This window comes from Pollicipes pollicipes, unplaced genomic scaffold, assembly GCF_011947565.3.
Source record: "Pollicipes pollicipes isolate AB1234 unplaced genomic scaffold, Ppol_2.1 Scaffold_4219;HRSCAF=4965_pilon_pilon_pilon, whole genome shotgun sequence".
Classification (NCBI taxonomy): domain Eukaryota; kingdom Metazoa; phylum Arthropoda; class Thecostraca; order Pollicipedomorpha; family Pollicipedidae; genus Pollicipes; species Pollicipes pollicipes.
The window spans coordinates 21,381,253-21,406,445 of record NW_023596448.1 but is presented as its reverse complement, the minus strand read 5'-3'; the positions used below and the strand labels follow the sequence as shown (position 1 = coordinate 21,406,445).

Here is a 25,193-nt window from a genome sequence, read left to right as displayed (position 1 = left end):
GATGGATTCCTGGGATCAGAACCCACGCTAAGCAATGCTTGTTGTGTTAGTTCTGACCCGTACCATCTGATCACGCAATTACATGTCAACGACAAAATTTGGTGGCGAGAGCTGAACGTACCGCAGTGCTCGGCACGGTCCGCCCTGCCCGCTGACCTCATCTGACCTTTACTGCGACTGCCGCCACCGGCCGCAGGCCATACCTGTCGAGGGCAAATAACGAGCGCCTAAAGTGACTCGAACCCACCCCGCACGAGCGGATGAATCTGAAGGCAGGCGGTATTCCTGCTCGCATATGGTTGGTCAGTTCTTGCATGTGGACGCGCTGCTGTCTCTGGAGGCGTTTTTCAGTGGTCTCCTTCATGTGTCCTAGCATCGTATCCGACTTTTTGCACAACCTTGACCACTTGTGATCAAGGTCACCACCTCGAAACGTCGATCATACTCATAACAGAGTCTAATGATGACCTGACATGTTCGTCAATAGGTGTTAGTGAACTTCGGGATAGTGAACTCCCGGGATAGTGAGCCCCATATATTTTCGGCAAGACAACTCGTTTCTTTTCATCACCGCGGTAAGATGGCTCAGCTGCACAGAGCCGGCCCGCGGCAACGCTAGACGTGACCCACTCGACCCGCGGCGCCAGACAGCGTTGTAATGTCGTGGCCCAACCGATGATCAGCGTCCTCTTGACCTCGACCAGCACAAAGGTCAATAGCAAGGCGAGCTTTATTAATAAAAAATAGTCGTATGACCTCCGGAGGTCACCTGATGGGACGATTCCTTTCACGAGGCGCGGCGCGAGGGCCCGTGGTCGACCGATAACGCTGAAATTCCAACGCACGACGGCGGGGTCAGCCGGTTCGCTATATCAGCTGCCAGCCGGCGCAATGCGCGCACCATGTTGACAGCACTCTTGGCGCAGCCGACACGCGTCGAGTGGCGGAAGTCCCGGCTGTGGGGCCCTGCGGCCGTCCGACCGGACGGCGCCGCGCATCGCCGGCAGCGGCGCCGCTCGCGCACCTCGCGCGCCCGGGCCGCGCGCACCACGGTCCGGGTGCGCGCGGGCGCGCGGTCGCTGGGACGAGCATCGGGGCGCTGAGGTAGCACGCGGCATCGCCGCCGACTGAGCCAGCGCTCAGAGCACTCAGCTGGGACCAGCCCACAGGCACTGGGCACCCCGACGCCGCACTGCTGAGGCCAGCGCTCGGCATGTGCACGCTTCCTCATGGACCCCGCTCCCCACAAACAGTCCACGCGCTGCTCTCCACCGCCACTGTCCACCTCCCGCCGCGCCGACAGCGGCGCCGCCGTCCCTGCCGCGCAGCCCGGCGCGCGGCCCTCACATGTGTTGCGTGCAGTCAGGCGCGGCTGTGGCCTCCCCCTCGTCCTCGTGCAGCGAGTGCAAGTCGAGCGCGGGCAGAGGGCCGTCGAAGAGCACGCCCTCGGGGATGGAGGAGGCGCGCCGCCGACTGACGGCGGACACCCGCCTGCTGCCGGCGCTCTCCCACTTCTCGGTCAGCGAGAGCCGGCTGCTGGTGTCGGGCAGGGCTCCGCGCTTGTTCTTCCCACCTGCGACCCACGCGGCCGGTCACACGGCGGTCACGTGGTGTGTCAACCGCCTAACGGTGCGGGTGATCGCGTGGGGCCGAGCTGGGTGAGGGGTACGGCGGGGCGCACCGCGACTTGCGGATTATGTATGGGCAGCGGGATACCGGTGACAGCGGGATGGCGAGGTAATGACCGTGGGTAAGATTAGCAGAGCTCTGCTACTGTGTGGTTGACAGCGAACACTACCGGCACCTTGTGCAGTAAGCAGGACATCAATTCTGCTGTGATATCGGCAGAGTATCATTGCTGCAGGTGCCGTAAGCAAAACACGGCTGGCGGGTTGGGGAGAGCCGGAAACCAATGCTGGAACTGTCAGGCCTGTGTGTGATCTGTGGCCAGCAGAAAGCGGAGGGTTATGGTGTGGTCAGCAAAACACGGGGTTAGGGTGTGGTTAGCAGAACACAGGCGGTTAGAGCGTGGTCAGCAGAACGTGGGGTTTAAGGTGTGGTCAGCGGAATACGGGGGTTAAGGTGTGGTTAGCAGAACACGGGTTTAAGTTGTGGTTAGCAGAGCACGGGGGTTAAGGTGTGGTCGGCAGAACACGGGGGTTAAAGCGTGATCAGCAGAACATGGGGGTTCAGGTAAGGTCAGCAGATCACGGTTGGTTAAGGTGTGGTCAGCAGAACACGGACGGTTAGGGCATGTAAGCAGAACACGGGTGGTTAAGGCGCGGTCAGCAGAACACGGACGGTTAGGGCATGTAAGCAGAACACGCGTGGTTAAGGTGTGGTCAGCAGAACACGGGGGTTGAGGTGTCATCAGCAGAACACGGATGGTAAAGGTGTCGTCAGCAGATCATGGGTGGCTGAGGTGTGGTCAGCAGAACAAGGGGGTTGAGGTGTCATCAGCAGAACACGGATGGTAGAGGTGTCGTCAGTAGAACACGGGTGGTTGAGGTGTGGTCAGCAGAACAAGGGGGTTAACATGCAGTCAGTATCACAACTGTCGTGGTGGGATGCTGTTAGCAGGATCCCACTGTTGGGAGTTTCTTTGAAACACAAAACACTGCTGAAGGTGGCGTAACCTCGTGACACCTCGTGGCACGTGGCACCACTGGAAAGGGGAGGGACAGGACCAGCGGGAAATAGGTGCCTGGGTGTGGTTAGCACGAGGGCAAATGCTTGGGGAATGTTTAGCAAACACGACTCACTCCAGAAGCATGGAATCGGGGCACGGCATACTCGTATTCGGTTACTTGTCGACTTAGCTAAAACCCCAAGCGAAAAACCCAGGCAAACCCGATTTCAAGCAATTACTTTGCTGAACAGGTGTCCGGGCCCCAGTTTGATGCGTCGTAGAAGTAATCGCTGTAATCACAGGACGAACAAACATGCATGACACGCTGTGATGACTAATACTTTATGCTCTGCGCGGACAATGAATCAAACAGACTAGCGATGTGCGCAGTTTTGATAACGCGAACGACAAAACCAAAGCCACTTGTGGGTCTGAACTGACCAATGTGAATGAAGTGGTCCGTCGAAGAAAACGTTCCCCAGGGTCACAGATATCGCACAACACCAATCTAAGCGGATTAAAAAACAAAGCTGAAAAAAACAGTGCTTGGGGCCCAACGCCATGAGGTCATCGAGACTGATACGTCTGAGCTCAACTCCCGGGGAGGCGCCAGATGGGCGCCACTAACGCCGCGCGCCGCCGACAGCCGGGGCATCCGCCGGCCTTGGCACCCCGGCCGCCGAGCCACCCCACTTCAGAGATAGCACAGCGTGCGCGCACACACATGCAGAGAGCACACACAGCGGCCGCGCAGCCCAGCCAGGAGCCGCCACCAGTAGGAAGCTGGCCCCCACACAGCGCTGCCACAAGCGAGGCAGACGTTATCTTTATAACAGACATATCTTGATGACAGCGCTGCCGTCAGTCTACCCCGCGATCAGATTCGGTTTTCAAAGGACGGGTTCTCTATGTCTACCCCGAGTTTTCTCTCTGGCGATCAGACACATATTGCGATTCCCGTCCTATGCCAAAAATTTGGCACGAATGTCTTATGACACGACCAGTTAACCGTGACGTTGTGGTTCATATTCACGTGCATAATGCGGCGAGCTTCGCACATTTAACGCGTGCTACCCACAACTCAGTCGTTGGGCGCCGTTCACAATACCTCAGACGCATAAATTCCATGTATTCCGTGTTATATGAACTCAAACGTCAGGTCTCTATCGTGACTGGGCATGACCATACATTACCGTTGGCGAATAACCACTAACACCGGGCAGGCACGCCTCTGACGCCATTATAAAGCGCGTCCTCTAATGGGAAGCATCAGAAGTCATCACATGAAAAACACCAGATATTCAAAAGTCGAACCTGCCGCACACAAAGCCAAACGCACTTAGACGGCAACAACACGTGGAACATGCCAGCGCCCGCGTCAATGTAAAACACGCAGGGTGAGCGCGGTAAAACACCATCGGCGACACAATAGGGCGTCACCGTTACAAGGTGCCCGAGGTGACGCCTGCGAGGGTACAGTGACTTAAGGGTTCATGGTCAGCCGGGAACAAAACCGGCCCGACAGTCTGGATAAACATATACCCGGCTGCCTGGCGGCCGGCTCGGGGATGTGGCGCCCACGTAGGTGTGGGGGTCGGCAAGGCGCACTTCTGCGGGGACGGACGACAGCGACCGAGCGCGACACAACGGTTCGGCTCCAGCCCACCCACACCGACAGGGCGGGCACCATTCACACTGCTAGGAAGTACAGGCACCATCCACCACTCTGGCACATAGCTACGCAGACGAATCGGTCTGTGGAATGTAGCACCCGGACAAGACGAGGTTATCACAGTTTACGGGCCTCCCTCACAGCGCGCCGGCAGCGGCCCTGCCGTGGGGAAGCGAGTCGCCGGCCGAGGCCAGTCGGCTCAGCGGGACCGAGTTCAGGCGTCACACCACACCGGGAAGCCCCAGCTCGCGCCTCGGTCAGCGAGGCGGCGCCGCCGACACAGCGGCGCTGGGCGCGGCCCGGCACGAGCTCTACGTGCGGTGGCGCCCGGCGACCCAGCAGACACCCAACGGCCGGCCGGCGGTCAGCAGACCAGCGAGGAGGGGCTGCTGGACCCGCTGCTGCTGTCGAGGAGGCGCGTCCGCTCGGAGGCCGGCCGGTCGTCGTCGCCGCCGCCGAACAGCGGGTCATCTAGCGGGAGGGACAGCCGGCCCGGTCACCCACCGACACGCGCCCGACCCACAGACGCCACGGAAGCTAAGCGTCGCGACACGGGACAGGGAACAGCATACGGGCGACGACACGGGACAAGCGACGGGAAACGGGTAACGACCCGGGACAAGGAACAGCACACGAGTAACGACCCGGCACAAGGAACGGGACATGTCATAAGGATGGTTGACCTCTCAGGTACCGGTGTCCTCGGGTAGTCGGCTGGGCGTCCATGGGTCTGTCATTCTGAGGTCGCGCGCATGGCAGGGGAAGGAGACCGACATCAAGGAGACAACGCGCGCGCTTAATGCTGGTAGAGGTGGCAGACACACACAAACACAAAACACAGAGGCCCAACAAAGCCGACAAGGCGGAAACATGAAGCTCACAAAAGGCAACTAGGTTGTGAACTTCATCTACATACCGCGCGTATCTGGTCGACATAAGAACCTGCGGGTAACCAGGTTGACCAGATACGCACGTCTTGCAGACGCTGCTCGCAACTCAGTGAGCTTTAAACATGGAAATCCACAAAGAAACATGGAGTCATCGGGCGTGAGATGTCTACACTCTACACCCTGCACGGAGTCAGTGGATGTTGCAAACAATTGGCGCATCCTGGGATGGCCTGGAGATTGAATTGAATGAGCTCATGACATGTATTACGAGCCCGCAGCAGGATACGGTCATGCATTATCATGTGTGGAAACATGGGATGGGCTCCAAATCCCGAATCGCTTGCGGCGTATGATTTCCTGGCGTCTCAGTGCCGCCATTTACGACAACCCAGGCTTTGAGTGGTATCACGGCAGCTCGCAGCACAAACTGGCAGGCTCACAAGTGACCTGCATCCCCGAAGCCGCGCGCATCACCATGAAACGGGGCCGGGGTCAAATATCCACCACGGCCGACAGTTTGTAACGTTGTTTTGAACTGACCTGACCGAATCATACCTTTTTCACCGGAGGTATAAGGTATTGTTGATTGATAATGATAATTTTAGACCCACTGCACCCATTATACCACTCACAACGAGTATATATATATATATATATATATATATATATATATATATATATATATATATACACCCTGTACATTACAGGTTGATGCCAGGGAAACAATGTTGTGAAACAACTTAATTTACTGCATATCAGTATAAGGTATATTCAGGTATATCACTGCATTATAAGCATTGAGCAAGTATACACGCGGCTCTCACATAGGTTAACATGGCGTATCCATGTCAGAGCATATCTGTGTGGTTCTGAATGATAAAATTGTAAATATATTGAGTCATACGCAAACTGGTTTTAATGTGCGGCTGTAACGCTGGAAACGAAGGGCACCACTTTAAGACAAAATACAAAAATGGAAAGAAAAAGTTATTTTGAATCTGAACGGACATCACAGCGAAACTTCAGGGGCATCAAAGCTTTAAATTCTTTTTCAAGGATACCTCATCGAGTCAGAACTCAGTTCCTGCCAGACTTTTGAAAATATGCTTTGACGACCCGGCCTAATGCACTACCACGGCCACGAACGGTAGCTACCAGACGGCGCATGCGCAGACAAACGCGGACGTTCTCAACACTGACCACCCCAGCGCGGACCCGGGAAGGCTGGACGGTATGCCTCGCTCGGGCGGGCGGCCGTTGCCCGTCCTCCGCTCGGGCAAGGCCGAACGCTTACCCTCGCGTGGGTGCCAGAGCGCCGTCGAGCGGTAGAAGACGATGATGAGCAGCACGAGGACGGAGGTGCCGCCGCACATCACCACCAGCACGTACTTGTACAGCTCGCCGCACGCATCCTCGTTCTCACTGCCGGCAACGGAGAGTCGGCGTGGGTTCAAAGGGACGGGTCAGCGCGGGGTCAACCCAGGGTCAGCGTGGGGTCAACACGGGGTCAGCATGGGGTCAGCACGGGGTTGGTGTGAGATTAGCATTGGGTCCACACGGGGCCGATATGACGTGGCATGAGGCCAGGGACGACTTAGCGCGCGGTCATCACGCGGTCAACATGAGGTCAGCACGGGTCAGAGCATGTGTCTGCACGGATCCGCCAACTGGGGGGGGGGGGGGGGGGGGAGGGAGGGGGACAGCATACAGAGACGCGCGGCGACACGTGGCTCAGTGGAGACGGAGGAGAAGGCTATACAAAAAAATCACAGGCAAAGCAGGACTAGGCACAAGGAAGTATATCGTATTAAGCAGGGAACATACTCGGAAATGCAGGAAATGGCCCGCACGAGGAGGAAATGGGACACAGGGACACACAAGCAGCGAAATACACACCAGAGTACCGGGACGGAAGAACGCACATACCATTGCATGTTGCTTATTGTGCGCGGGTGACAAAAGCTTGCTTGACACTATGCCTAATGAGGCACAGGGACAGTCATAGGTGATCAGGCAAGCACAGGTAGGTTACCAGCCGAACTAACGCGCCGGCAGTCAGATGCAAGGGACGGACAGGAAGCAAGTGACGGCAACGGAAACGGTTAACACCAATGTCCACTCACGCCGTGCAAGACATGATGTTCTGAATGATCTCGACCACCAAGCCGTTGGAGAGCTTGTCGGAAAAGCTGAGCGCGCCGTAGACGAAGGCGCCCTTGACGCTGGTGCCGATGATGTCCGACGTGGCGGCGAGCGTCGTCACCAGCATGATGCTGCCGCCCATGCCGAGGATGACGGCGATGCCGTACACCACGTACTGCTCGAATACGCTGCCCGAGCCGAAGAAGATGCCGGCGCAGGCGATGATGCCCAGCACGGCGCCGATGCCGAGTGATATCTGCCGGCGACGGCGGCCGAGCGGTGAGGCTGGAGCCAGACGAAGCGAGGTGGGAGGGACGCAGAGAGATAGGTGCGCACAGAGGGAGACTGCAGAGAAGACTGCAGACTGCAGACATAGCTGACGCGGGCGCGGAGAAGCTGCAAGGAGGTTACTGATGTGGGCAGGGGGCTGCCGGAGGACAGGTGCGAACGGGGTTGGAGGAGGGTGAAGGATAAGGGAGGTGGAGCAAGACGTGGGGGGGGGGGACTGACATCGGCTGAGGGGTAGCTGGTGCCGCCGCTGAAAGCTCGACAGCTTTAACAGACCCTGAGTATCCTTGACAATATATCCTCCACACGCACCGCGTAAGTCAACGATTTTTTAGCCCCTGGTTACGCTACGCTCGCGGCCAATCCATACAAAACAGCGCGTCAACGATGATGAGATCGAAACAACACGTCAAAAATGATGAAAGCAAATAAAGACATCAAAAATGATTCACTAGAGAGCATGCCAACGCCACGAACAAAGCAACGCCATCGCCGGCTTCCACGTAGACCCAAAACGGCCCAAAGGGTAACAAAACCACGAGCAACGCCATGCTATCGTGAAACATTCTCAGCAGACATCCCGCACCTGCCTGACAGACACCGCTGGAGTGGGGGGACTGAAGAGGGCTACGAAGGCTGAAAGGAGATGGGGGTAGGGGGCCCGAGGAGGGTTGAGGGGGCCGAGGGGGTTGAGGGGAGCTGGCGGGTGAAGTGGCTGTGGGTTGAAGGAGACCCAGGGGCTGAGGGGAGCTGGTGGGGATGGAGCTAAAGCAGGCTGAAAAGGGGTCCAGGGGCTGAGGGGAGCCTGTCTCACCCGTCTGCCCAGCTGGTGGTTCAGCAGCTTGATGCCCACGGAACCGAAGAAGCCGCCGATGTACATGATCAGCGGGAAGATAGCCACCGACGTTTTCGGGGCCTTCAGGTAGTCGTGCAGATACAGAGTTATGTATGTCTGGTGGAAAACAGCACAGGGTTATGCATCTGGTGGAGAACAACGCGGTCGTCAGTGTAGGTGCAGAGCTTTGCCCGACAAAGGTTCGCTCTTCCAAAAACAAAGCACTTACCTGAGGTAATAATCAGTGATGCTACACTTGTAGCTCCGCTATCCAACAACGACCGTGAAACATTGCGTAGGACCTACAGTGATTTAACTCCCGGGACGTCCAAAGTGACAACCTCAAAAAAGTGTTTTGGGCAAAAAACTGACCTCTGGTTGGCATAGAGGTGGATGCTTTGTGGTATATATATATATATATATATATATATATATATATATATATATATGTTATGTTGTATGCTGTTTTATTATGTTATATGTTATGTTATATTATATGCTGCTCAAAGAAGCACGACCACCTCAATCGGCAGGAGAACGGAGAAAGGCTACATCCGAATTGCCCGCCGCAAGGTTCCCATTGTGTTTGACTGCGCCCCTAGCCCTGTCGGCCAGGTACTACACAGGATAGCCACTGCAGGATAACCCACCCAGTCTTGGCCACTTCAAAGGGTACACAACACATCTTAGGTACACAGTGAAACCCTCGTCCTCCACCAATGTCGAGTCATCACTTCAGAGACAGGGGCGACCGAACTTCTGTCGCGTGCAGATGAAACACGGGCTCAGGCGATTGTACTCGTCGCTGATGGTTTTGTTCACACGTCGCACAACGCAAACGCCGTGTGAACAGTTACACCAACGCCGGGGACGAAAATAAATGAGAACATGACGAGGACGACAAAGCTGAGTAACACCAATGAGGAGGACGAGGACAGTCAAGACTGACGAGGATGAAGACGATCAGTCCGAACAATGAATCCGTCCGTACGAACGTCAGATCCCAAAATTTTACACACCTATTCTATTTTTTTTCACGAACAGCGGGAATGCGATTTTAGCTTCCATCCTGGCAACGCACAACTAACCGTAAAATAACACCTGCCCTCCCCAATACGATATTCATATCTTTTAGCCTGCCGATGCTGTCGGTGGGGGGGGGGGGAGGGCAGCCCCCGCACCAGTTAGCCGCCCTGCCCGATGCCCATGGCACCGAGGCCGACTCACCATGGACAGGTTCACGTAGAGCCGGACGCTCATGTACACGATGCTGAGCATCCAGAACTCGGTGCGTCTCAGCCACTCGCGGATGGTGGACGGGTGGGGCCGCTGGTGGGGCTCCAGGGAGCCGGCGCCCGCTGTCGGCGCCGGCTCCAGCGCCGGCGACGCCGGCTCCTTGGTGAAGATGTGGAAGAGCAGCGACGTCACCACGCCCACCCCCATCGTCGACAGCACGATCAGCTGGCGGCGGAGAGGCGGCGTCAGCAGGGCGGCGGCACGGTCACGGTGTGGGGCCATGCTCGGCAGCGACACTGCCGCCTCGCCCAGCGGAATGGACAATGGGGGCGAGTATCGCATACATCATCTTCATACATCATACATCATCTTCAAGTGCAACATCTTCTGGGACGTCACACTCCGGGGAGCACTGGATCACGGAGCGTGGGAGTGACCTGGCGGTGGGTGCTGACCCGTAGATGATCTCGAGACCGGGCCGTGCAACTTCGCACTCCAACACCCACCACAGGGCGGGCTGCGTCACCGGACGAACCGGGTGAATCAGTCACATTCAAACCCCATCCCCTCCCTAACACAACCCGCGGGCTGTAAAATGCGGAATCTGAACACGCTGCGGTTTAGAGATCTAACCTGACCACACAACCGCACAAGATATATCCTGATCAAACACACGCGCGTCGTTATCGGCCGCGGTTGCCGGTGGGATGATGTAAGTGCGCTGTGACATAGTCAAGAGACGATGACGCGAACATTAACTACAGTTCTGTTCACACGGCTGTAATAACTAGAGAGACACTATTGCCTTCTCCGTGAACTACTGGTTTCAAATGGCCCATTCATTCCACGATGATTACAAGTGCCTTTTACACTTGTATTGATACATTTTGTAACGACAATTGTAATGCTCTACCGAAATTGTCTTTTCAAAAACATAACGTTGCAATGTACAACACACGTTTCAAAAAACTACAACTCATACCGCTCCCCACACTCTACATATGTGTAGCTTCCAGACAAGCGTCCTTTTCAGCCACCTGACTCAGGGGAGCGAGCGGCTTTTACGGCCCATAGCGGCTTATGGTGGCTTACTGTCGGTGTCTGCCTGCACCCTGACCCAGCGCGCTCGCACGCGCTAGCTGGGTCCACCTTACGTAACAGATTACGTCGGGTATGACGCCATGAGGCACATCCGGCGCGCCTCAGTCGGCGACATAATAATCTGTTACGAAGGACAAATGCCGTGGCGCTCGAACACGATATCATGGACTGATACAAAGAGCTTACTTGTTCGGTCCTCTTAGTCAGGCAGACACACTCATCTCAGCACTCAGCCTGGGGGGGGGGGGGGGCCCCCGCGGCCCCACCCAGTAGGTTGGCAGGCAACCAGTCAGGCGCGAAGGGCGGAAATGTGTAGTTTGTCACCGCCTCGAAGTATTTTTGTGCCAGGCGCGGCTCAAAACGCAGGTACAGAGTTTAAAACTTCCAACAATAATCGAAAAGCGGCATCGAACACTGGCAGCGCCGCCCGGGGGCAACAGTCGTCTTGAAGTCCTCTTGGGGTCCAAAGAGAGCGTGTCTACCGCTGTCCGTTGACAGTAGCTGCTCACCGTCGTTAGTTTCGGACAGCGTCAGCCTCATGACACCTCGCCAGCCCCAGCCGCACCTATGTGCACTTAGGACTAGGCAGAGACTGTTCGGCAATGGCTTGCCAGCAGCAAGGATTCCAGGGGTGCATGATGAAGTGGAAACCGGCTCCATCTCATCGGCCCATCTCGATTCGACACCATTGCAAGTGACGTCATGACGCACACAGAAGGCAAACGTCTCACACAAAACTGAAACTTTTATCTATGCTGGTAGGTCAAACGGCCAAATGCTTCCCTCTCCACTCACAACGTGACGTTTTTAAAATGGACGCCCATTTCTGGAGAGCAACCGGTGGTATTCACCCAGTAGCACTGGATTGAAGAACATTAACAATATTTTGATTTTTATGCCGTCTACGAGAAGACGTAAGAAAGCGACTCCTCGTCGTGGATGGGAAGTGAATTCAATCTTCTCAGGTCGATAGTCCTGACACAGACAATCCTGCGTTAGGCACAGCACCAACAACAACTACCGGTAATTATCATGCGTTAGGCACAGCACCAACAACAACTACCGGTAATTATCATGCGTCTACCAGCTGGAACGACAGTGAAGTGCGACAACCGCCGACAGTGAAGTGCGACAACCACCGACAGCGGCCTCCCCTCGACGCCCCTCAGCAGCGCCTGAAGCCTTCCGCGGGTGCCCTCACTGGCCAGGGTCACGGCTGCCCAATCTGCCATGCTCTCGGTCCGGGAGCGGGGCGGACGCGCCGCGCTCCGCAGATAACGCTCGAGCACCCGGCTCGAGAGCCGCCGATGCGAGCCGGACAGGCAGAAGTGGGGGCCCAGGGGCGCCATCATTGCCATGATTTATTTGCCTTTCGCACGGTTGAAGGAAAGAGAGGCATGATCGTGTCACAGCAGAAGGGCAAACGGGCGTCCTGTCTGGCTTTTCTTATGCAAAACACGACACTTACTCACAGTCGATTACAACTCCTCCATCTCCTGAGGACAGCCTTATTGAGGAATTTTCTGGAGCCTTGTTTTCGGATATTTTCCGAGCGTCTTACCATTTTGTTCAGAAACGGTCGTAGCCATCAGTTCATGTTTTGATCGCGATCACATCAAACGTTTACACAATACGATACTTCCTGTCAGCCGCAGGGACGAGGACGAGGTATGGGATCGTATTTCTCTAGCTCAGTGGGAGTGACCGTCATCTGTGTTTAGCGTTTCGGGGCACAGTGGCATACGCGACCATTTTGGCGCAATTACGGCCGCAGTGACTGACCGTACCGGCCGGCAGGACACACACACCACACCACACCACACCGCACGCACGCACGCACGCAAGCACGCACGCACGCACGCACGCACGCACGCACGCACGCACGCACGCACGCACGCACGGACGTAGGCTCGCACGCACACACAGTCTCTCCCGTCCTCGGCGAGGCAGGACGTTCAGCCAGCCAGTGTCCTCGTCTGCGGGCGAGCTCACCTTGAAATGGGGCGCGTCGCTCGGCCCGATGCCGGAGCTGGTGGTGCTGTTGCCGGCCTTCGAGCTGGCGTTGGCGGGGGCGGTGCCGTTGCCGGTGCTGTTGGGACCGTCACCGCCGCTGTCGTCCGCGGCCACTGTGCCGAGCACTACCCAGGCCACGATGTACACCAGGATGTTGGCCGTGACCGTGAACCCGTACCTGCGGCGCGGTGAGGAAGTTGGGAGGTCAGGAGGTCAGGCTAGGCAGCGGAAGACGCGGAGAGGGGGCGACACGAGGAACGGAGAGGGGACGAACCTACGGTCAGCAGAGGTATGAGCCTCCTGTCGGGGGAAGGCAAAGACCAAGCCTCACGCAAAATGTACCTCACGTACACAGCCACCCTCACAAGGAACACCGACTAGGCACATACAGTGCATCAAACCGCGCACGAGCCTCGAGGGGAGGTGTCTCACAGACCAGGTCACACGTCAGCCTCCATCGGTCAAAACATCAGCTGCAGACCGCGCCTACAAGGGCCCCAGCCCGGGCCCGGACCAAGCCCCGCACAGTCAGCTGTCCGCGCCGACAGAGCGGTCAGCTGAGCCCAGGCAGCCCACCAGAAGGAGTCCTCGCAGACGTGCGCGCCCGTACACGGACACCGGCCGGCCGGTGGACGCCGCAGCCGGGCGGTCCCACCGCTGCAAATATCCCTGTCAATTCAATTATCAATGGTAACTCATTCCTATCCATTTTGTCATCAAATATAACTTTGATTAAATTCCGCCTGCTCTCGATTATCTGAGGACGTGCGGGAGCGCCGTGCGCACTAGCGTTGGGACCTCTCGGATAGATTGCGCCGGAGGGGCCAGGACACCGCTTGGAAGGAACCGCCTCCCTGCCGCTAGTCCTGCTTCCCAGCCCTGCACGACGACGGTGCCAGTCGTGCCGCGCAGGTGCTGTACTGCTTTCCGCAATCATATGGAATAACAGCCGGCTGCTCCGAATGCCACCGAGGCGGCTCCAGTCCAACATTGCGCCACCGAGGCGGCTCCGGTCCGACGGGGCGTCACCGAGGCGGCTCCGATCCGGCAGAGCGCCACCAAGGTGGCTCCGGTCCGACAGGGCCCCACCGAAGGTGACTTTGGTTCGGCAGAGCGCCACCAAGGTGGCTCCGGTCCGGCAGGGCGTCACCGAAGCGGCTCCGGTCCGACAGGGCGCCACCAAGGCGACTCTGGTCCGACAGGGCGCCACCGAGGCGGCTCCGGTCCGACAGGGCGCCACCAAGGTGGCTCCGGTCCGGCAGAGCCACCGAGGGGGCTCCAGTACCAAACAGAGCGCCACCGAGGCGGCTCCTGTCCGACAGGGCGCCACCAAGGCGGCTCCAGTACCAAACAGGGCGCCACCGAGGCGGCTCCTGTCCGATAGGGCGCCACCAAGGCGGCTCCGATCCGACAGGGCGCCACCAAGGTGGCTCTGGTCTGACAGGGCGCCACCGAGGCGGCTCCGGTCCGGCAGAGCGCCCCGGCCGGAACAGAGACCGCGGATTGGCCGCCAATGCCGAGGCCCCTCCTATTGCGCAACACCGTGCAAGGGCAGCTTCTCAGTGTCATGGTGTTTGAGGTGGACTCCTGGCCACTCGCCGGCGTTTTTTTGTCGGTTCAAGGACGCATGCACGCGGTGGATTAAAAGGGTGAGGCCACATAGCACTCGATGCCCTGGGGTGGGTGATGATATGCGGTGATATGCCCTCCTGTGTGACACACGCACCCGTATCTCGAGCAAGTCACGGTAGGTTTGCCCGGGATTTCCTACGACAAGGGTGTGAATTGGACAATCAGGATTCCACTTGGCCCAACTGAGATAAAAATTGCAGACGGTGGGCATGGCATAACCGAGTGACTTGCAACGTTGAGCGGAGCGCTTGGCTCATGCCAGTGACCAGCCTGGCGGGACTGCCGGGGCGTAGTGGGGCCCGCCGAGCGTCCTCCGAGTCTGTCGAAGAACTGCCCGACGCACAGTGCGGAGAGCGACCGCCGCGGCCCGACCCGGTTGTGGCTACGCTCCTGGAGATGCAGCGTGTGCTTTCTGGGATATCTGGTGCGTGGGCTGCGAGTCTGGCACGCAAGGCAGCCATGACGGCCGTGTTTGGACACGGTTTTGTAGTAAACACACACTGTACTGTGGATGTGGTTGACAGGCACTGTCCTAATTCTGGGCGAATGATTTGGCTTAAATGGACTTTTTCACATTGAGAACGGCCTAGAACACTAAAAATGTCACATGACAGTGTGCTCAGGTCGTTCAACCCCACCAAGCGGCCGCCACAGGGAGTCAGAGGGGTGGCAGGGGGGGGGGGGGGCGCCAGGTCGCCCCTCTTACCTCAGCGCGTTGAGCTCGGTCCGCTCGCGCTGGTTGGTCGTGAGCGATGGAATAAGCGAGAGATGCGAGATCTGCACAGACGCCCAGCCGAACTGGAACACCACCACGAACGCCACGAAGTACCACAGCTGCACCAGCTTGGGCGAGTCGTCGCAGCCCATGCACTTGTTGAAGATGAGGGGAAAGGTGCAGATGACGCACACGGTACCTGGAGGAGTCGGTGGACACAATCAGCTGTAGTAGGCGCACATGAGACCCCCTTCATACAACCATCCGGGCACCATCGGGCAACACCGGGTGTCGAGTATTACACAGAAGACGCTTTGAACATTGCGAAAGGCCTCTAAGTGCTTTTGTCGGCGCAATGGTATCCAACTTATGCGCAACGAGCCACATAGGAAAACCTGGTTCTACCAACATAAAGTTGGACCGCCCCCTGTCAGTGAATCCGACCCAGGCCGGTGCTTAGATCTCTGATTAGGATGCAGAGATCCAAGCTGTCCAACATATGCCTTTGGTCATTATCTCTACGGCAGGTACACTGCTGTACTTCGTGGGCGGAATTTATTCCTGCTTGGCCAGATTAACGAGACGCCACCACGTAGGTAAATAAGAGACGTCGTACGCCATGGCACACGCATATCACACCCAGCATTTCATAACAGCCCGAGTTGTCACAACACTAGGCCCGAATCCGCGCACCAGCATTCTCCAATACCCGCCGATAACGCGCGCGCGTGCGTGTGCGTGGCACCGAGACAAGAGCCGATCATTCCCAGGAGCGCAGCGGGGCGGCCACGTACCGATAATGTGCCAGACTTTCCGTTTTCCGTATCTGCAGATGGCCCACTGAATCTCCTTGTCGGCCATGAGCCCCACAAACACCGTGGAGATGCAGTCGGCCACTGCGGCGCAGCGGACGCGGGCGCGGGTCAGGCGGTTTCCAAAAAATATACCATGTTTTAAAAATGATACCGTCTCTCTCTCTGTCTGAGTCTCTATCTCTCTCGAGTCTCTTCCTTTCTCAATGCTCTTATCTCTCTCTGCTCTCTCTCTATCGTCTCTCTCGCCATACGTCTAGCTCTCTCTCTTCTCTCGTCCTCTCTTCTCTCTCTCTCTCTCTCTCTCTTGGCTCTCTCTCTCTCTCTCTCTCTCTCTCTCTCTCCTCTCTCTTGTCTCCTCTCTCTTCATCCTACACCTCTCTATCTCTCTTTCACCCTCTCTCTCCCCCCTCTCTTCCCTCGCTCTTTCCCCTCACTCTCTCACGGGTCGAGGGTCAGGCAGGTCAGACGGCTCAGGCGGATCGACGATTCAGACCGGACATACAGCCTGGGTGGGACATGACATGCAGGTGGGTCGGACGGCATACAGGGAACGGTCAAACTGGTCAAACAGGGTACGCGGGTCGGTCGGACCAGGTACGCGCACAGACGGGTGACACAGGATACACCACAGGACAGCGCCTGCAGTACCACATACAGCACCACATTGGAGGAGCGATCATTGCCAGGACAACTCCAAAAACATAATGCTGAAGAAACACTAGCTTAACCACGCGCCTGCTTATATCACGAAAACGGACCACCGCAGTCGGCGAGCCTGAAAACTCAATCATCACCACCCAGTTCCAATGGGCAAGCCGGCCTGCGGCGTACAGCCAATGTCAACAGCCAGTGAACGTCTGGTAAAGACTCGTTCACGTGAGTGTCGATGATGATTGATGACGATGATGAGCGTCACGCGCTCCCTCAGCCTACGGACCCCACCTCACCGCGACGCCACCGATGGCCGGTGACCCAGTGACCCGTGGTCGGCGGCCTGTAACCTGTAACTTATGGCCTGTGACTGGTGACCTGTGACTAGTGATCGGTGACCTGAAGACTTGTGTGACCGTGGACCCGAGATATATGACTGGTGAGCATGGACTTATGACCGGTGACCTGGGACTTGTGACGGTGACCTGGGACTCGTGCCCCGTGATCTAGGACTTGTGACCGGTGACCTGGGACTTGTGACCGTTGACCTGGGACTCGTGCCCCGTGATCTAGGACTTGTGACCGGTGACCTGGGACTTGTGACCGGTGACCTGGGACTCGTGCCCCGTGATCTAGGACTTGTGACCGTGACCTGGGGAACTTGTGACCGGTGACCTGGGACTCGTGCCCCGTGATCTAGGACTTGTTGACCGGTGACCTGGGACTTGTGACCGGTGACCTGGGACTCGTGCCCCGTGATCTAGGACTTGTGGACCGGTGACCTGGGACTGTGACCGGTGACCTGGACTCGTGCCCCGTGATCTAGGACTTGTGACCGGTGACCTGGGACTTGTGACCGGTGACCTGGGACTCGTGCCCGTGATCTAGGACTGTGACCGGTGACCTGGGACTTGTGACCGGTTGACCTGGGACTCGTGCCCCGTGATCTAGGACTTGTGACCGGTGACCTGGGACTTGTGACCGATGACCTGGGACTCGTGCCCCGTGATCTAGGACTTGTGACCGGTGACCTGGGACTTGTGACCGGTGACCTGGGACTCGTGCCCCGTGATCTAGGACTGTGACCGGTGACCTGGGACTTGTGACCCGGTGGACCCTGGGAACTCGTGCCCCGTGATCTAGGACTTGTGACCGGTGACTGGGACTTGTGAACCGATGACCTGAGACTTGTGACCGGTGAACCTAGGACTTGTGACTGGTGGACCTGGGGCTTGTGAACAGTGACCTGTGACCGGTGACCTATGGTCGGTGACCCCTGACCTGTCCGGTGAGGACGATGATGCCGGCCAGGCTGCTGGGGAAGCACAGGACCCGCTGGAAGAACAGCAGCGTATAGGAGAACCAGACGGTGGCGCAGATGTCGTTGAGGAAGTGGCCCACGCCGTAGGCCAGCTTCCATCCCCGGATCCGCATCATGAAGCCCGGCACGTACCACAACGCCGAGGCTGCCGAGAGAGACGGAGTCACACACGCTCGCCGGAGAGGGATGGCAGCATCAGACGCTCGCTGGGGAGGGGGGGGGGGCACTGATGCGCACCCCACCAGGGAGAGGCACGGCTGGGCCTTCATTGGGGGAGGAAGACGCCACAGTCAGATGTTCATTGGGAATGGACGGCCTCGTCGGAGATCCACGGCCTCGCTGGTGGGGAAGATACATATTTTCAATGGAGAGGCATGTACACAGAACATGCAATAAACACGAGGTCGAAAAGTACACTGGACTGTCTCCCAGCTTCCTTTTTGGGTCCGCAGTCTGTCTCCACAGCCCATTCAAGACAACAGGCTCTCAAGGTTAACTTTTGGAATGTTTATGGTTGAGTTATATTCCATACACAGTACCTAAAAGCTGTTTTCTACTGGGAGGGTTTTCTAACCTTCCCGACAATTGGTTTCACCATCCATCCATCCTGTCCATGCCCATCAATGGACAAACAAGCACGGGTGGACAGGATCTTTTATCTACCATTCTGATATCCCTCGCCAAGCGCTCCGACTCCCGACGAAGCCCGCTGCGCAATGGCGCGCATACCTCACGCACGCACGCACATCTGGTTTAAGGATGAGCGCGTTGTGAGCAAGAGCTAAGGTTCGCGGGAGACTATTGTGACGTCCACTGCCATATTTGACGCTTTTCATCTAGCTGTGTGCAACATCGTGACAAAAGTGGGCCGTTCATTTCCTTATTTACACAATAACGGTCTGTTAAAAATTTTGATAACCATTTCCTCTTTTAAATGTTATTTGTTTTAAACTGACCTCGTAGGAAGTGATATCGTGTTATTGCTGTCTCCGAAAAATGAAACCGGGCACCGAATTCGTTTGGGTGAGGATTCGCTCAAACACTCGACGGCACGGCTCGATCACGCCCGCGGAGAGGAAAGAGAACTTTTTTCAACGCGCCCCTGTGTTGAAAACTCACAGGATGCAGCTCACGATGCTGGACTTGCTCTTGACAATGCTACTCACACTCTTGGGGTTTTTGCAGCGTCACAGAATGGCCCCAACTGGTGTTGCCCAATAAGCAAGTTTTTAGACCTCTGCAATAAACGTCGTAGAGCCCCGCGTCTGCAAAGCAATGTTTTCCTGTCTCTCAAACATCTGAACAATCCTGGACCTTAATTCTCAGCCTTCAGCGTGTTTAAAATAATGAATTCACTATTTAAGCGCCACTTCCTCCACCTCCAGCCGTGAGAGCCGCGTACATGTTAGCGAGCAGTGACAGTGATGGTGCGATACCAGCCCAGAGGCCACCAGCGCCAACCGCTCGAGCTATTTTACTTCAGTGGCTGTTTAAAATGACAGCTGTGTACGCTTTCGTACGCGGGGACGTGCATATGTGGGCGTTTAAAGGAAATGTTCCACATTTGAAGATAGTAAAGTAAACATCAGGTGTGATGAAATAAGCTCACTCATAACTCATACTCATAATACAAACTCATAACTCATAATCAGCATCCTTCAAGTGGAAAAGACAGCTCTAGAAAACACGATTCCTCTATTTCGCAAATTTGCTCCTCGATGCGGCATTGTTTGATGGTGTCATCGTACCTTTCACAACATAAATTGAGAGCCAATGGGCGGCCGTTATATCTGGAAATCGCGCTCACAATCACCAGATATGACCGACTCAACAATTATATTTTGCGTGGCCTTGATCACTCCATGGCTATTGGGTTGGCAAAATCTGAATGACGTCATGGCGAATGACGAATGGTTATAGCGTCATGGATGCCTGGGTGACCTTGAAAAAAAATTCCCGAAAAAGCTTGCACAGCTTCGCCGGACAGCGGTCCTTGACACTGCCGGGCTGTCGGAGTCAGCTCCCCGCCCTGACACTGCCCGACTGTCGGGGTCAGCTTCTGCCCTGAGCCGGGCAATTAAATGGACTTCATCTTCACGGCTCACCCTCTATCTGTGTTTCCCGTTCTCTACAACTGACAAGCAGGTTTTTGTTGATTCTGACATAGTTACTTAAGAGCCCCATGTCCACATGGAATGCGGATGCACCTGATCCGAATAAAAAAATGACGAGATGAATACATTTCTTTAGGATAAGCCAGATGCAATATGCATATGTCGGTTTCTGCACCCGACTGGGACGCCCGTTCTCCCTGTCATGTTGTATGAGCTCGAGGTTTCTGTGCATGAATCATATTTTCGACTGTCGAATCCGAGTCTACTACCCTATGATTCCAATCCAAAATGCTGCAAATCTTCGGCCCTAATCCCACGGCACCGGGTTCGAGTCGTCAGCTCTAGTCCCACAGCACCGGGTTCGAAACCTCAGCTCTAGTCCCACAGCACCGGGTTCGAGTCGTCAGCTCTAGTCCCACAGCACCGGGTTCGAAACCTCAGCTCTAGTTCCACAGCACCGAGTTCGAATCCCCAATTACATGAGTAAAGCAAACTGTTGGGGCCCAAACCATTACATGTGGTCAGCTTGCATTTGCCCAGGGAGGGTCATCATGACACTATGGGACCGTGTGCTAGCGCTGTGCGGCATAAAAAAAATACCCCTTCGTAAATCCCGTCTGGTACAAAAGTCGGAAGAAAAGCTATCGGTTGAACTGGAATTCCAGTGCTGAACAGTGGGCTCAGAGTAGGTAGCAAGACAGCAAGCATGCACTCTGAAGGCAAAGCCAGCGACATATTCTTGTCTAGTGAAATATTAAGAGGAAAACCGCGAGACCACAAGCCATATTTAATCAGTATGCAACGATGACATTCATTTGACCACCGATCGCCAACTGGCATGTTCACTCGTCCTCAACTGGTTTGAGAAATTCTCCAACTTGGGAATTTATCGCCGGACTGGCAGCCCTGCAGCAATGATATCCGTCACTCATCACGGGGCCTGGCAACCTCTCAAGAAGTGGGGCCACAGCCTGTTTAAAACTCAAGGCTTTTCACTAATAACCGATAGGGTTACTGCTGGAATTCATACGAAGTGGAAGCATGACCCCGCCCTGCTGCTCCGCCTTGGGTCAATGGTGACGTGCCGATGACGTCACGCTAACCAAACGCCAAGCGGCAGTGGGGCGTGCTCGCTTGCAAAACACATGCATGTTTTGGTCGCAGCTGTTTTCAGTATTCCAGAAAATCGATCTTAAATACCGGCATTCGAGAGCCGTCTGCCGCTGTCTGGACTTACCCAACTGCCAATCACGACGATGGGCAACGGAGTTGCACAAAGAATGTCGGCGCAGAACATAGAAACTACGAGCGGTATATTAGCGATATGCATCGTCTGCCTGCAACTGCACGCGCGTGGCCTGTGCTGATCGTTGATCTGCTCTACGGGACGAAGGTGAGCTGTGCATTCAGCCAGCTGTACCTGCCACAGGAAGAGACCCAAGGCGGTCTCAGCGAGTCGAAGGCGCATCAATTGGCGCTGCCGCCATCTTCCAGAATGATCGCCCTCACTAACCGCCTCGCAACGCAGCCTATGAGGCCACTCTGCCGTCACCGAGCGTCTCGCATCCCCGCCCAGGAGATCACTCACCGCCGGGCTTGCCGCCCGCCATCTTCCCTGCGCCGGAGCCCCGAGGGTCGCAGCAGGTGCTCACTGCGGCCGCCCGCCGCCGCGCTCACGACTGCCCGAGCTGCTCGCAGCGCCGCCGCCCGCCGCCCAAAACAAGCACGAAAAACTGGTGAGCGGCCAGGGCCGCCGCCGGTAGCGCCACGCCAGCCCGGCGGCCCGGCTCGCCGTGCGGCGCCGGGCTAAGCGCAGCCAGCTGACGGGAGGCCCGGCGCCGGCCGCCCGCTCGCCGCGGCTCTGTCCCCCGGCCGACCGGAGGAGAAATCCGGTCGGGACAGCGACTGGCACCTGGCACCTGGATCTGGCCCGATCAGGGGCGCAGCGTTGGACGCCCGCGGCCAGGGTCTCCGTACCCCGATGGCAGCTGACGGCTGCAGCGGGGTACCAGCTGTACCAGCTGACAGCTGGCGGCTGCAGCGGGGTACCAGCTGTACCAGCTGACAGCTGGCGGCTGCAGCGTCCAGCGCGATTCGTCGTTTTGGTCCAGTTCATGACATTCGGTCCTCGCTTTCAGAGACAATGCGGGACTGGATCTAAGACGTGATACGCGCAGTCTGGACCGGGCTGCTTCAGCTGGGGCACAAGCCGGAATGAGTGCTGAGTCAATCTCAGTCGCCTCGTTATCGGCCACACGTACGGCGCACAGGGTTTCCTTCTGTTCAGAGGTCGAGCTTCAAGGTTCTTGCTGACATCACCCATTATCAGTTGCACACGTGCTCCCCAGGGTCGCTACCCTGCAGTTGGACGTCGGTGCTGCCTTGACCGTGGAACACGGCGCGAACTGTCCCTGCGCCCCCCCCCCCCTTCCCCCCCCCCATTGGCGAGGACGCATCCATTTGACATGGAAAGTTTTTGGACATTACGAAGGACATCAGTTTTGCAATCACATACTCGCCCGTCTCATAGTACGTGATAATGAATGGCCCGAACTTCCACGAATCGCAGGCTGGGCGCTGATGTCATCAGAGCACAGCGCCGTTGTCTGTCATGGCGATAGCCGGCGGCCTAGGAGGAGCAAGATATTTGCTCAGGATTGAGGGTACGGGAGGGGGGCGAGGGGCCCGAAAACACCTTGGGCCTTCCGATCTGTTGTGTCGGTCACTGACTTTTTATTGCTGTCGCTTATTGACCTCATAGGAGGTACCCGTGTGCCAACCATCGCGCTGAGAGCGAGATAAAATACTTGCACGCGTTCTTGGCAGTGAAATATGTTGTAGTCCCAAATGTAAGTTACTTGAATACAGTTCACTTTTGTATAATTGCAAACTCTGATTTGTAACACATTGCATGCAGCACCGAAAGTCAAGGGAAGATTTTCCCAAATGTTAATAGGAAGGGAGCGAAAGTCCTCTAAACTCCCCATAACACAACAGTTCCTATGGGTAGCGCGTGATCCACGCATGTGCTGAATGTATAAGGATATAAGGATCAGAGGCGTAAGCGCAAAATGACTGTGGTAGTTGCAAAACCTCCAAAAACAAACGTCGCATTAACCAGGCGCAGTCTGGAAACAGCTGTTCTGACTAGGACGGCCTGGACAGAGCTGTGCTCACCAGAACGTAGCCTGAAGGCAGTTGTCCTAACAAGGATAAGGCCTGGACAGACCTATCCTAACAGGAATGAAGCCTGGACAGGCTTGTCCTAACAGGAACGAAGCCCGGACAGGCTCGTCCCACCAGGGACCAAGCCTGGACATGCTTGTCCTGGGCGTAACACAGTTCGGAAAGCCATCCTGGCCTCACAGTTTCGGCGGACCGTTCATGACGGGAGGAACAGTCCCCACCATTAGTGGCTGACGGCCGGGGAAAACACCGCCGTGTTCTGGGAGCAGTCAGCTGCGGCACTGACGTCATGCGGCGGGTCTGTTTTCGGTGCACTCCTGTCATATCGCAGCACTCCAGCATCTCACAGCTGTCTCCAAGGCACAAATAAATGCATATATACATATATATATATATATATATGTACGTGTGCATATATATGTATATATTCCCTATATATACATATATATATATATATATATATATATATATATATATCTATCTATCTATCTATCTATCTATCTATCTATATATGTACATATATACATACATATATATATATATATATATATATATATATATATATATGTATCCATATATAATACATAGTCAAATACATGTTATTGGCGCCTCCCCTACACTTATGTGCAGGGGAGGCGCCACGGGCTTGGGGAGGGGGGGGGACTTGTGGATGAGTATCTCAGGTCACGAAATGGAGCGATCATTAAACACATTGAATACGCTCATAATAAAACCAAAAAACTAGGAGAGCGAGCAGACAAAGGTGGAGCTTTAAATTGTCATTATTACAAACGTGACAGTCAAAATGAGCCTTTTTCCGAAGGACACTGCCAAACATTATAACGCTCATACTGCCCTTCCATGCGCATCAATATCCACGTGGGAAAGCAAAATCCACACGAAAATTGTGCGACTTCAGGGTAGAACGTGCCATGTGATTTATTTTCATTAGGTGCTTGTTGAAGAAAAGACTTGCCACATACACACTCTCGAAATATACACTTGGGTCCAATGTTGCTCAGCAAAATATGAAATGTCTTAGTCTTTTCATTTGACATTTGCCAAATGAAGAAAAAAACTGTTTGCAATCGCTGACACGTGCCTCCTCAAATTGGAAGTCCCCAAGGACGCAGTGCAGATGCTCGACAACAAGACCTAGCTTACAAAGAAAATCTTCAGAACCCCCGCCCCCCCCCCCCCAAAAAAAAAAGACAGATGTAGCAACTGGTTCTTCCAACTCAGGCATTGCGCCGAAGGCCACGCAGCCTTGAAGCCTGCGTGTTCATAATCAAACATCGCGACGAAGCATTATCGTTAGCTCATGGGGCCTCATGCATTTAGTGAAGTTTGTAGCTTATTCTCCAAAACGTTGGGAGCATAGGGGGAGATGCCGTCCGTACGCCAGGACAAGGGCGGGGTGGCGTCCGCCAAGCCTGGAGGTATGCAAAATATATCTCCAGACTCACAGGCTTCGTACACATTTTGAGGAGGCAGTCCTTTTTTAACCGTCCCACACCTGGCAATACAAACAAAGAACGATGCGCAACTGGTGAAAAGGCAGGATAAAAGCCAGATCAATTGAGAGTCTCGATATGATATTAGAACCTCAGTGCCATCGTTTAATGGCGAGTGTACTTTAATGAGCAAAGCTGCAAAACGAAATGACATGCACTTCTTGAGTGAGCTTTTACATGCAAATCCTTATTTTCGTCTATAATTAACACCGCATTTGACATGACTCCTTCCAGAGCGGTGTGCGAAGCTCGTTAAAAACAATAAATGTCGTAGCGTCAAGGTGCCCTAAGCCAATACCAGAGGAGCAGGACGACAATATTGCCACTGTTCTGTGTTCCTTGGTGTTGACAGCGTCTCCTGAGATCACAGAATTTCCCTGTCACGATAAGGGTAAGACTGGAAGCGCTCTGGCGGCCCAAACCCCACGAGTGCCCTCCC

General features: G+C 55.6%; 1 protein-coding gene across 1 annotated transcript; it reads right to left on the bottom strand.

Annotated features, from left to right (window-relative positions):
• Nucleotides 1-1,062: 1,062 nt before the first annotated feature.
• Nucleotides 1,063-21,722, bottom strand: LOC119095988 (major facilitator superfamily domain-containing protein 12). Its single transcript, XM_037218855.1, has 10 exons — nucleotides 21,643-21,722; nucleotides 17,894-18,085; nucleotides 15,948-16,049; nucleotides 15,145-15,352; nucleotides 12,786-12,984; nucleotides 9,684-9,917; nucleotides 8,436-8,573; nucleotides 7,315-7,589; nucleotides 6,486-6,613; nucleotides 1,063-1,573 (listed from the first exon to the last, which is right to left on the bottom strand). The coding sequence occupies exons 1-10, from the start codon at nucleotides 21,662-21,664 to the stop codon at nucleotides 1,344-1,346; spliced, it is 1,728 nt and encodes a 575-aa protein (XP_037074750.1). The 5' UTR covers nucleotides 21,665-21,722; the 3' UTR covers nucleotides 1,063-1,343.
• Between the last annotated feature and the right edge of the window lie 3,471 nt (nucleotides 21,723-25,193).

Excerpts from the sequence above, each read along its gene's own strand:
- LOC119095988 (XM_037218855.1), bottom strand. The coding sequence starts at position 21,664 with ATGGCGGGCGGCAAGCCCGGCG. Across the intron at positions 8,574-9,683 it reads TCTACGTGAACCTGTCCATG|ACATACATAACTCTGTATCT; the intron begins GTGAGTCGGCCT and ends GTTTTCCACCAG. Across the intron at positions 1,574-6,485 it reads GCTCTGGCACCCACGCGAGG|GTGGGAAGAACAAGCGCGGA; the intron begins GTAAGCGTTCGG and ends CGTGGGTCGCAG.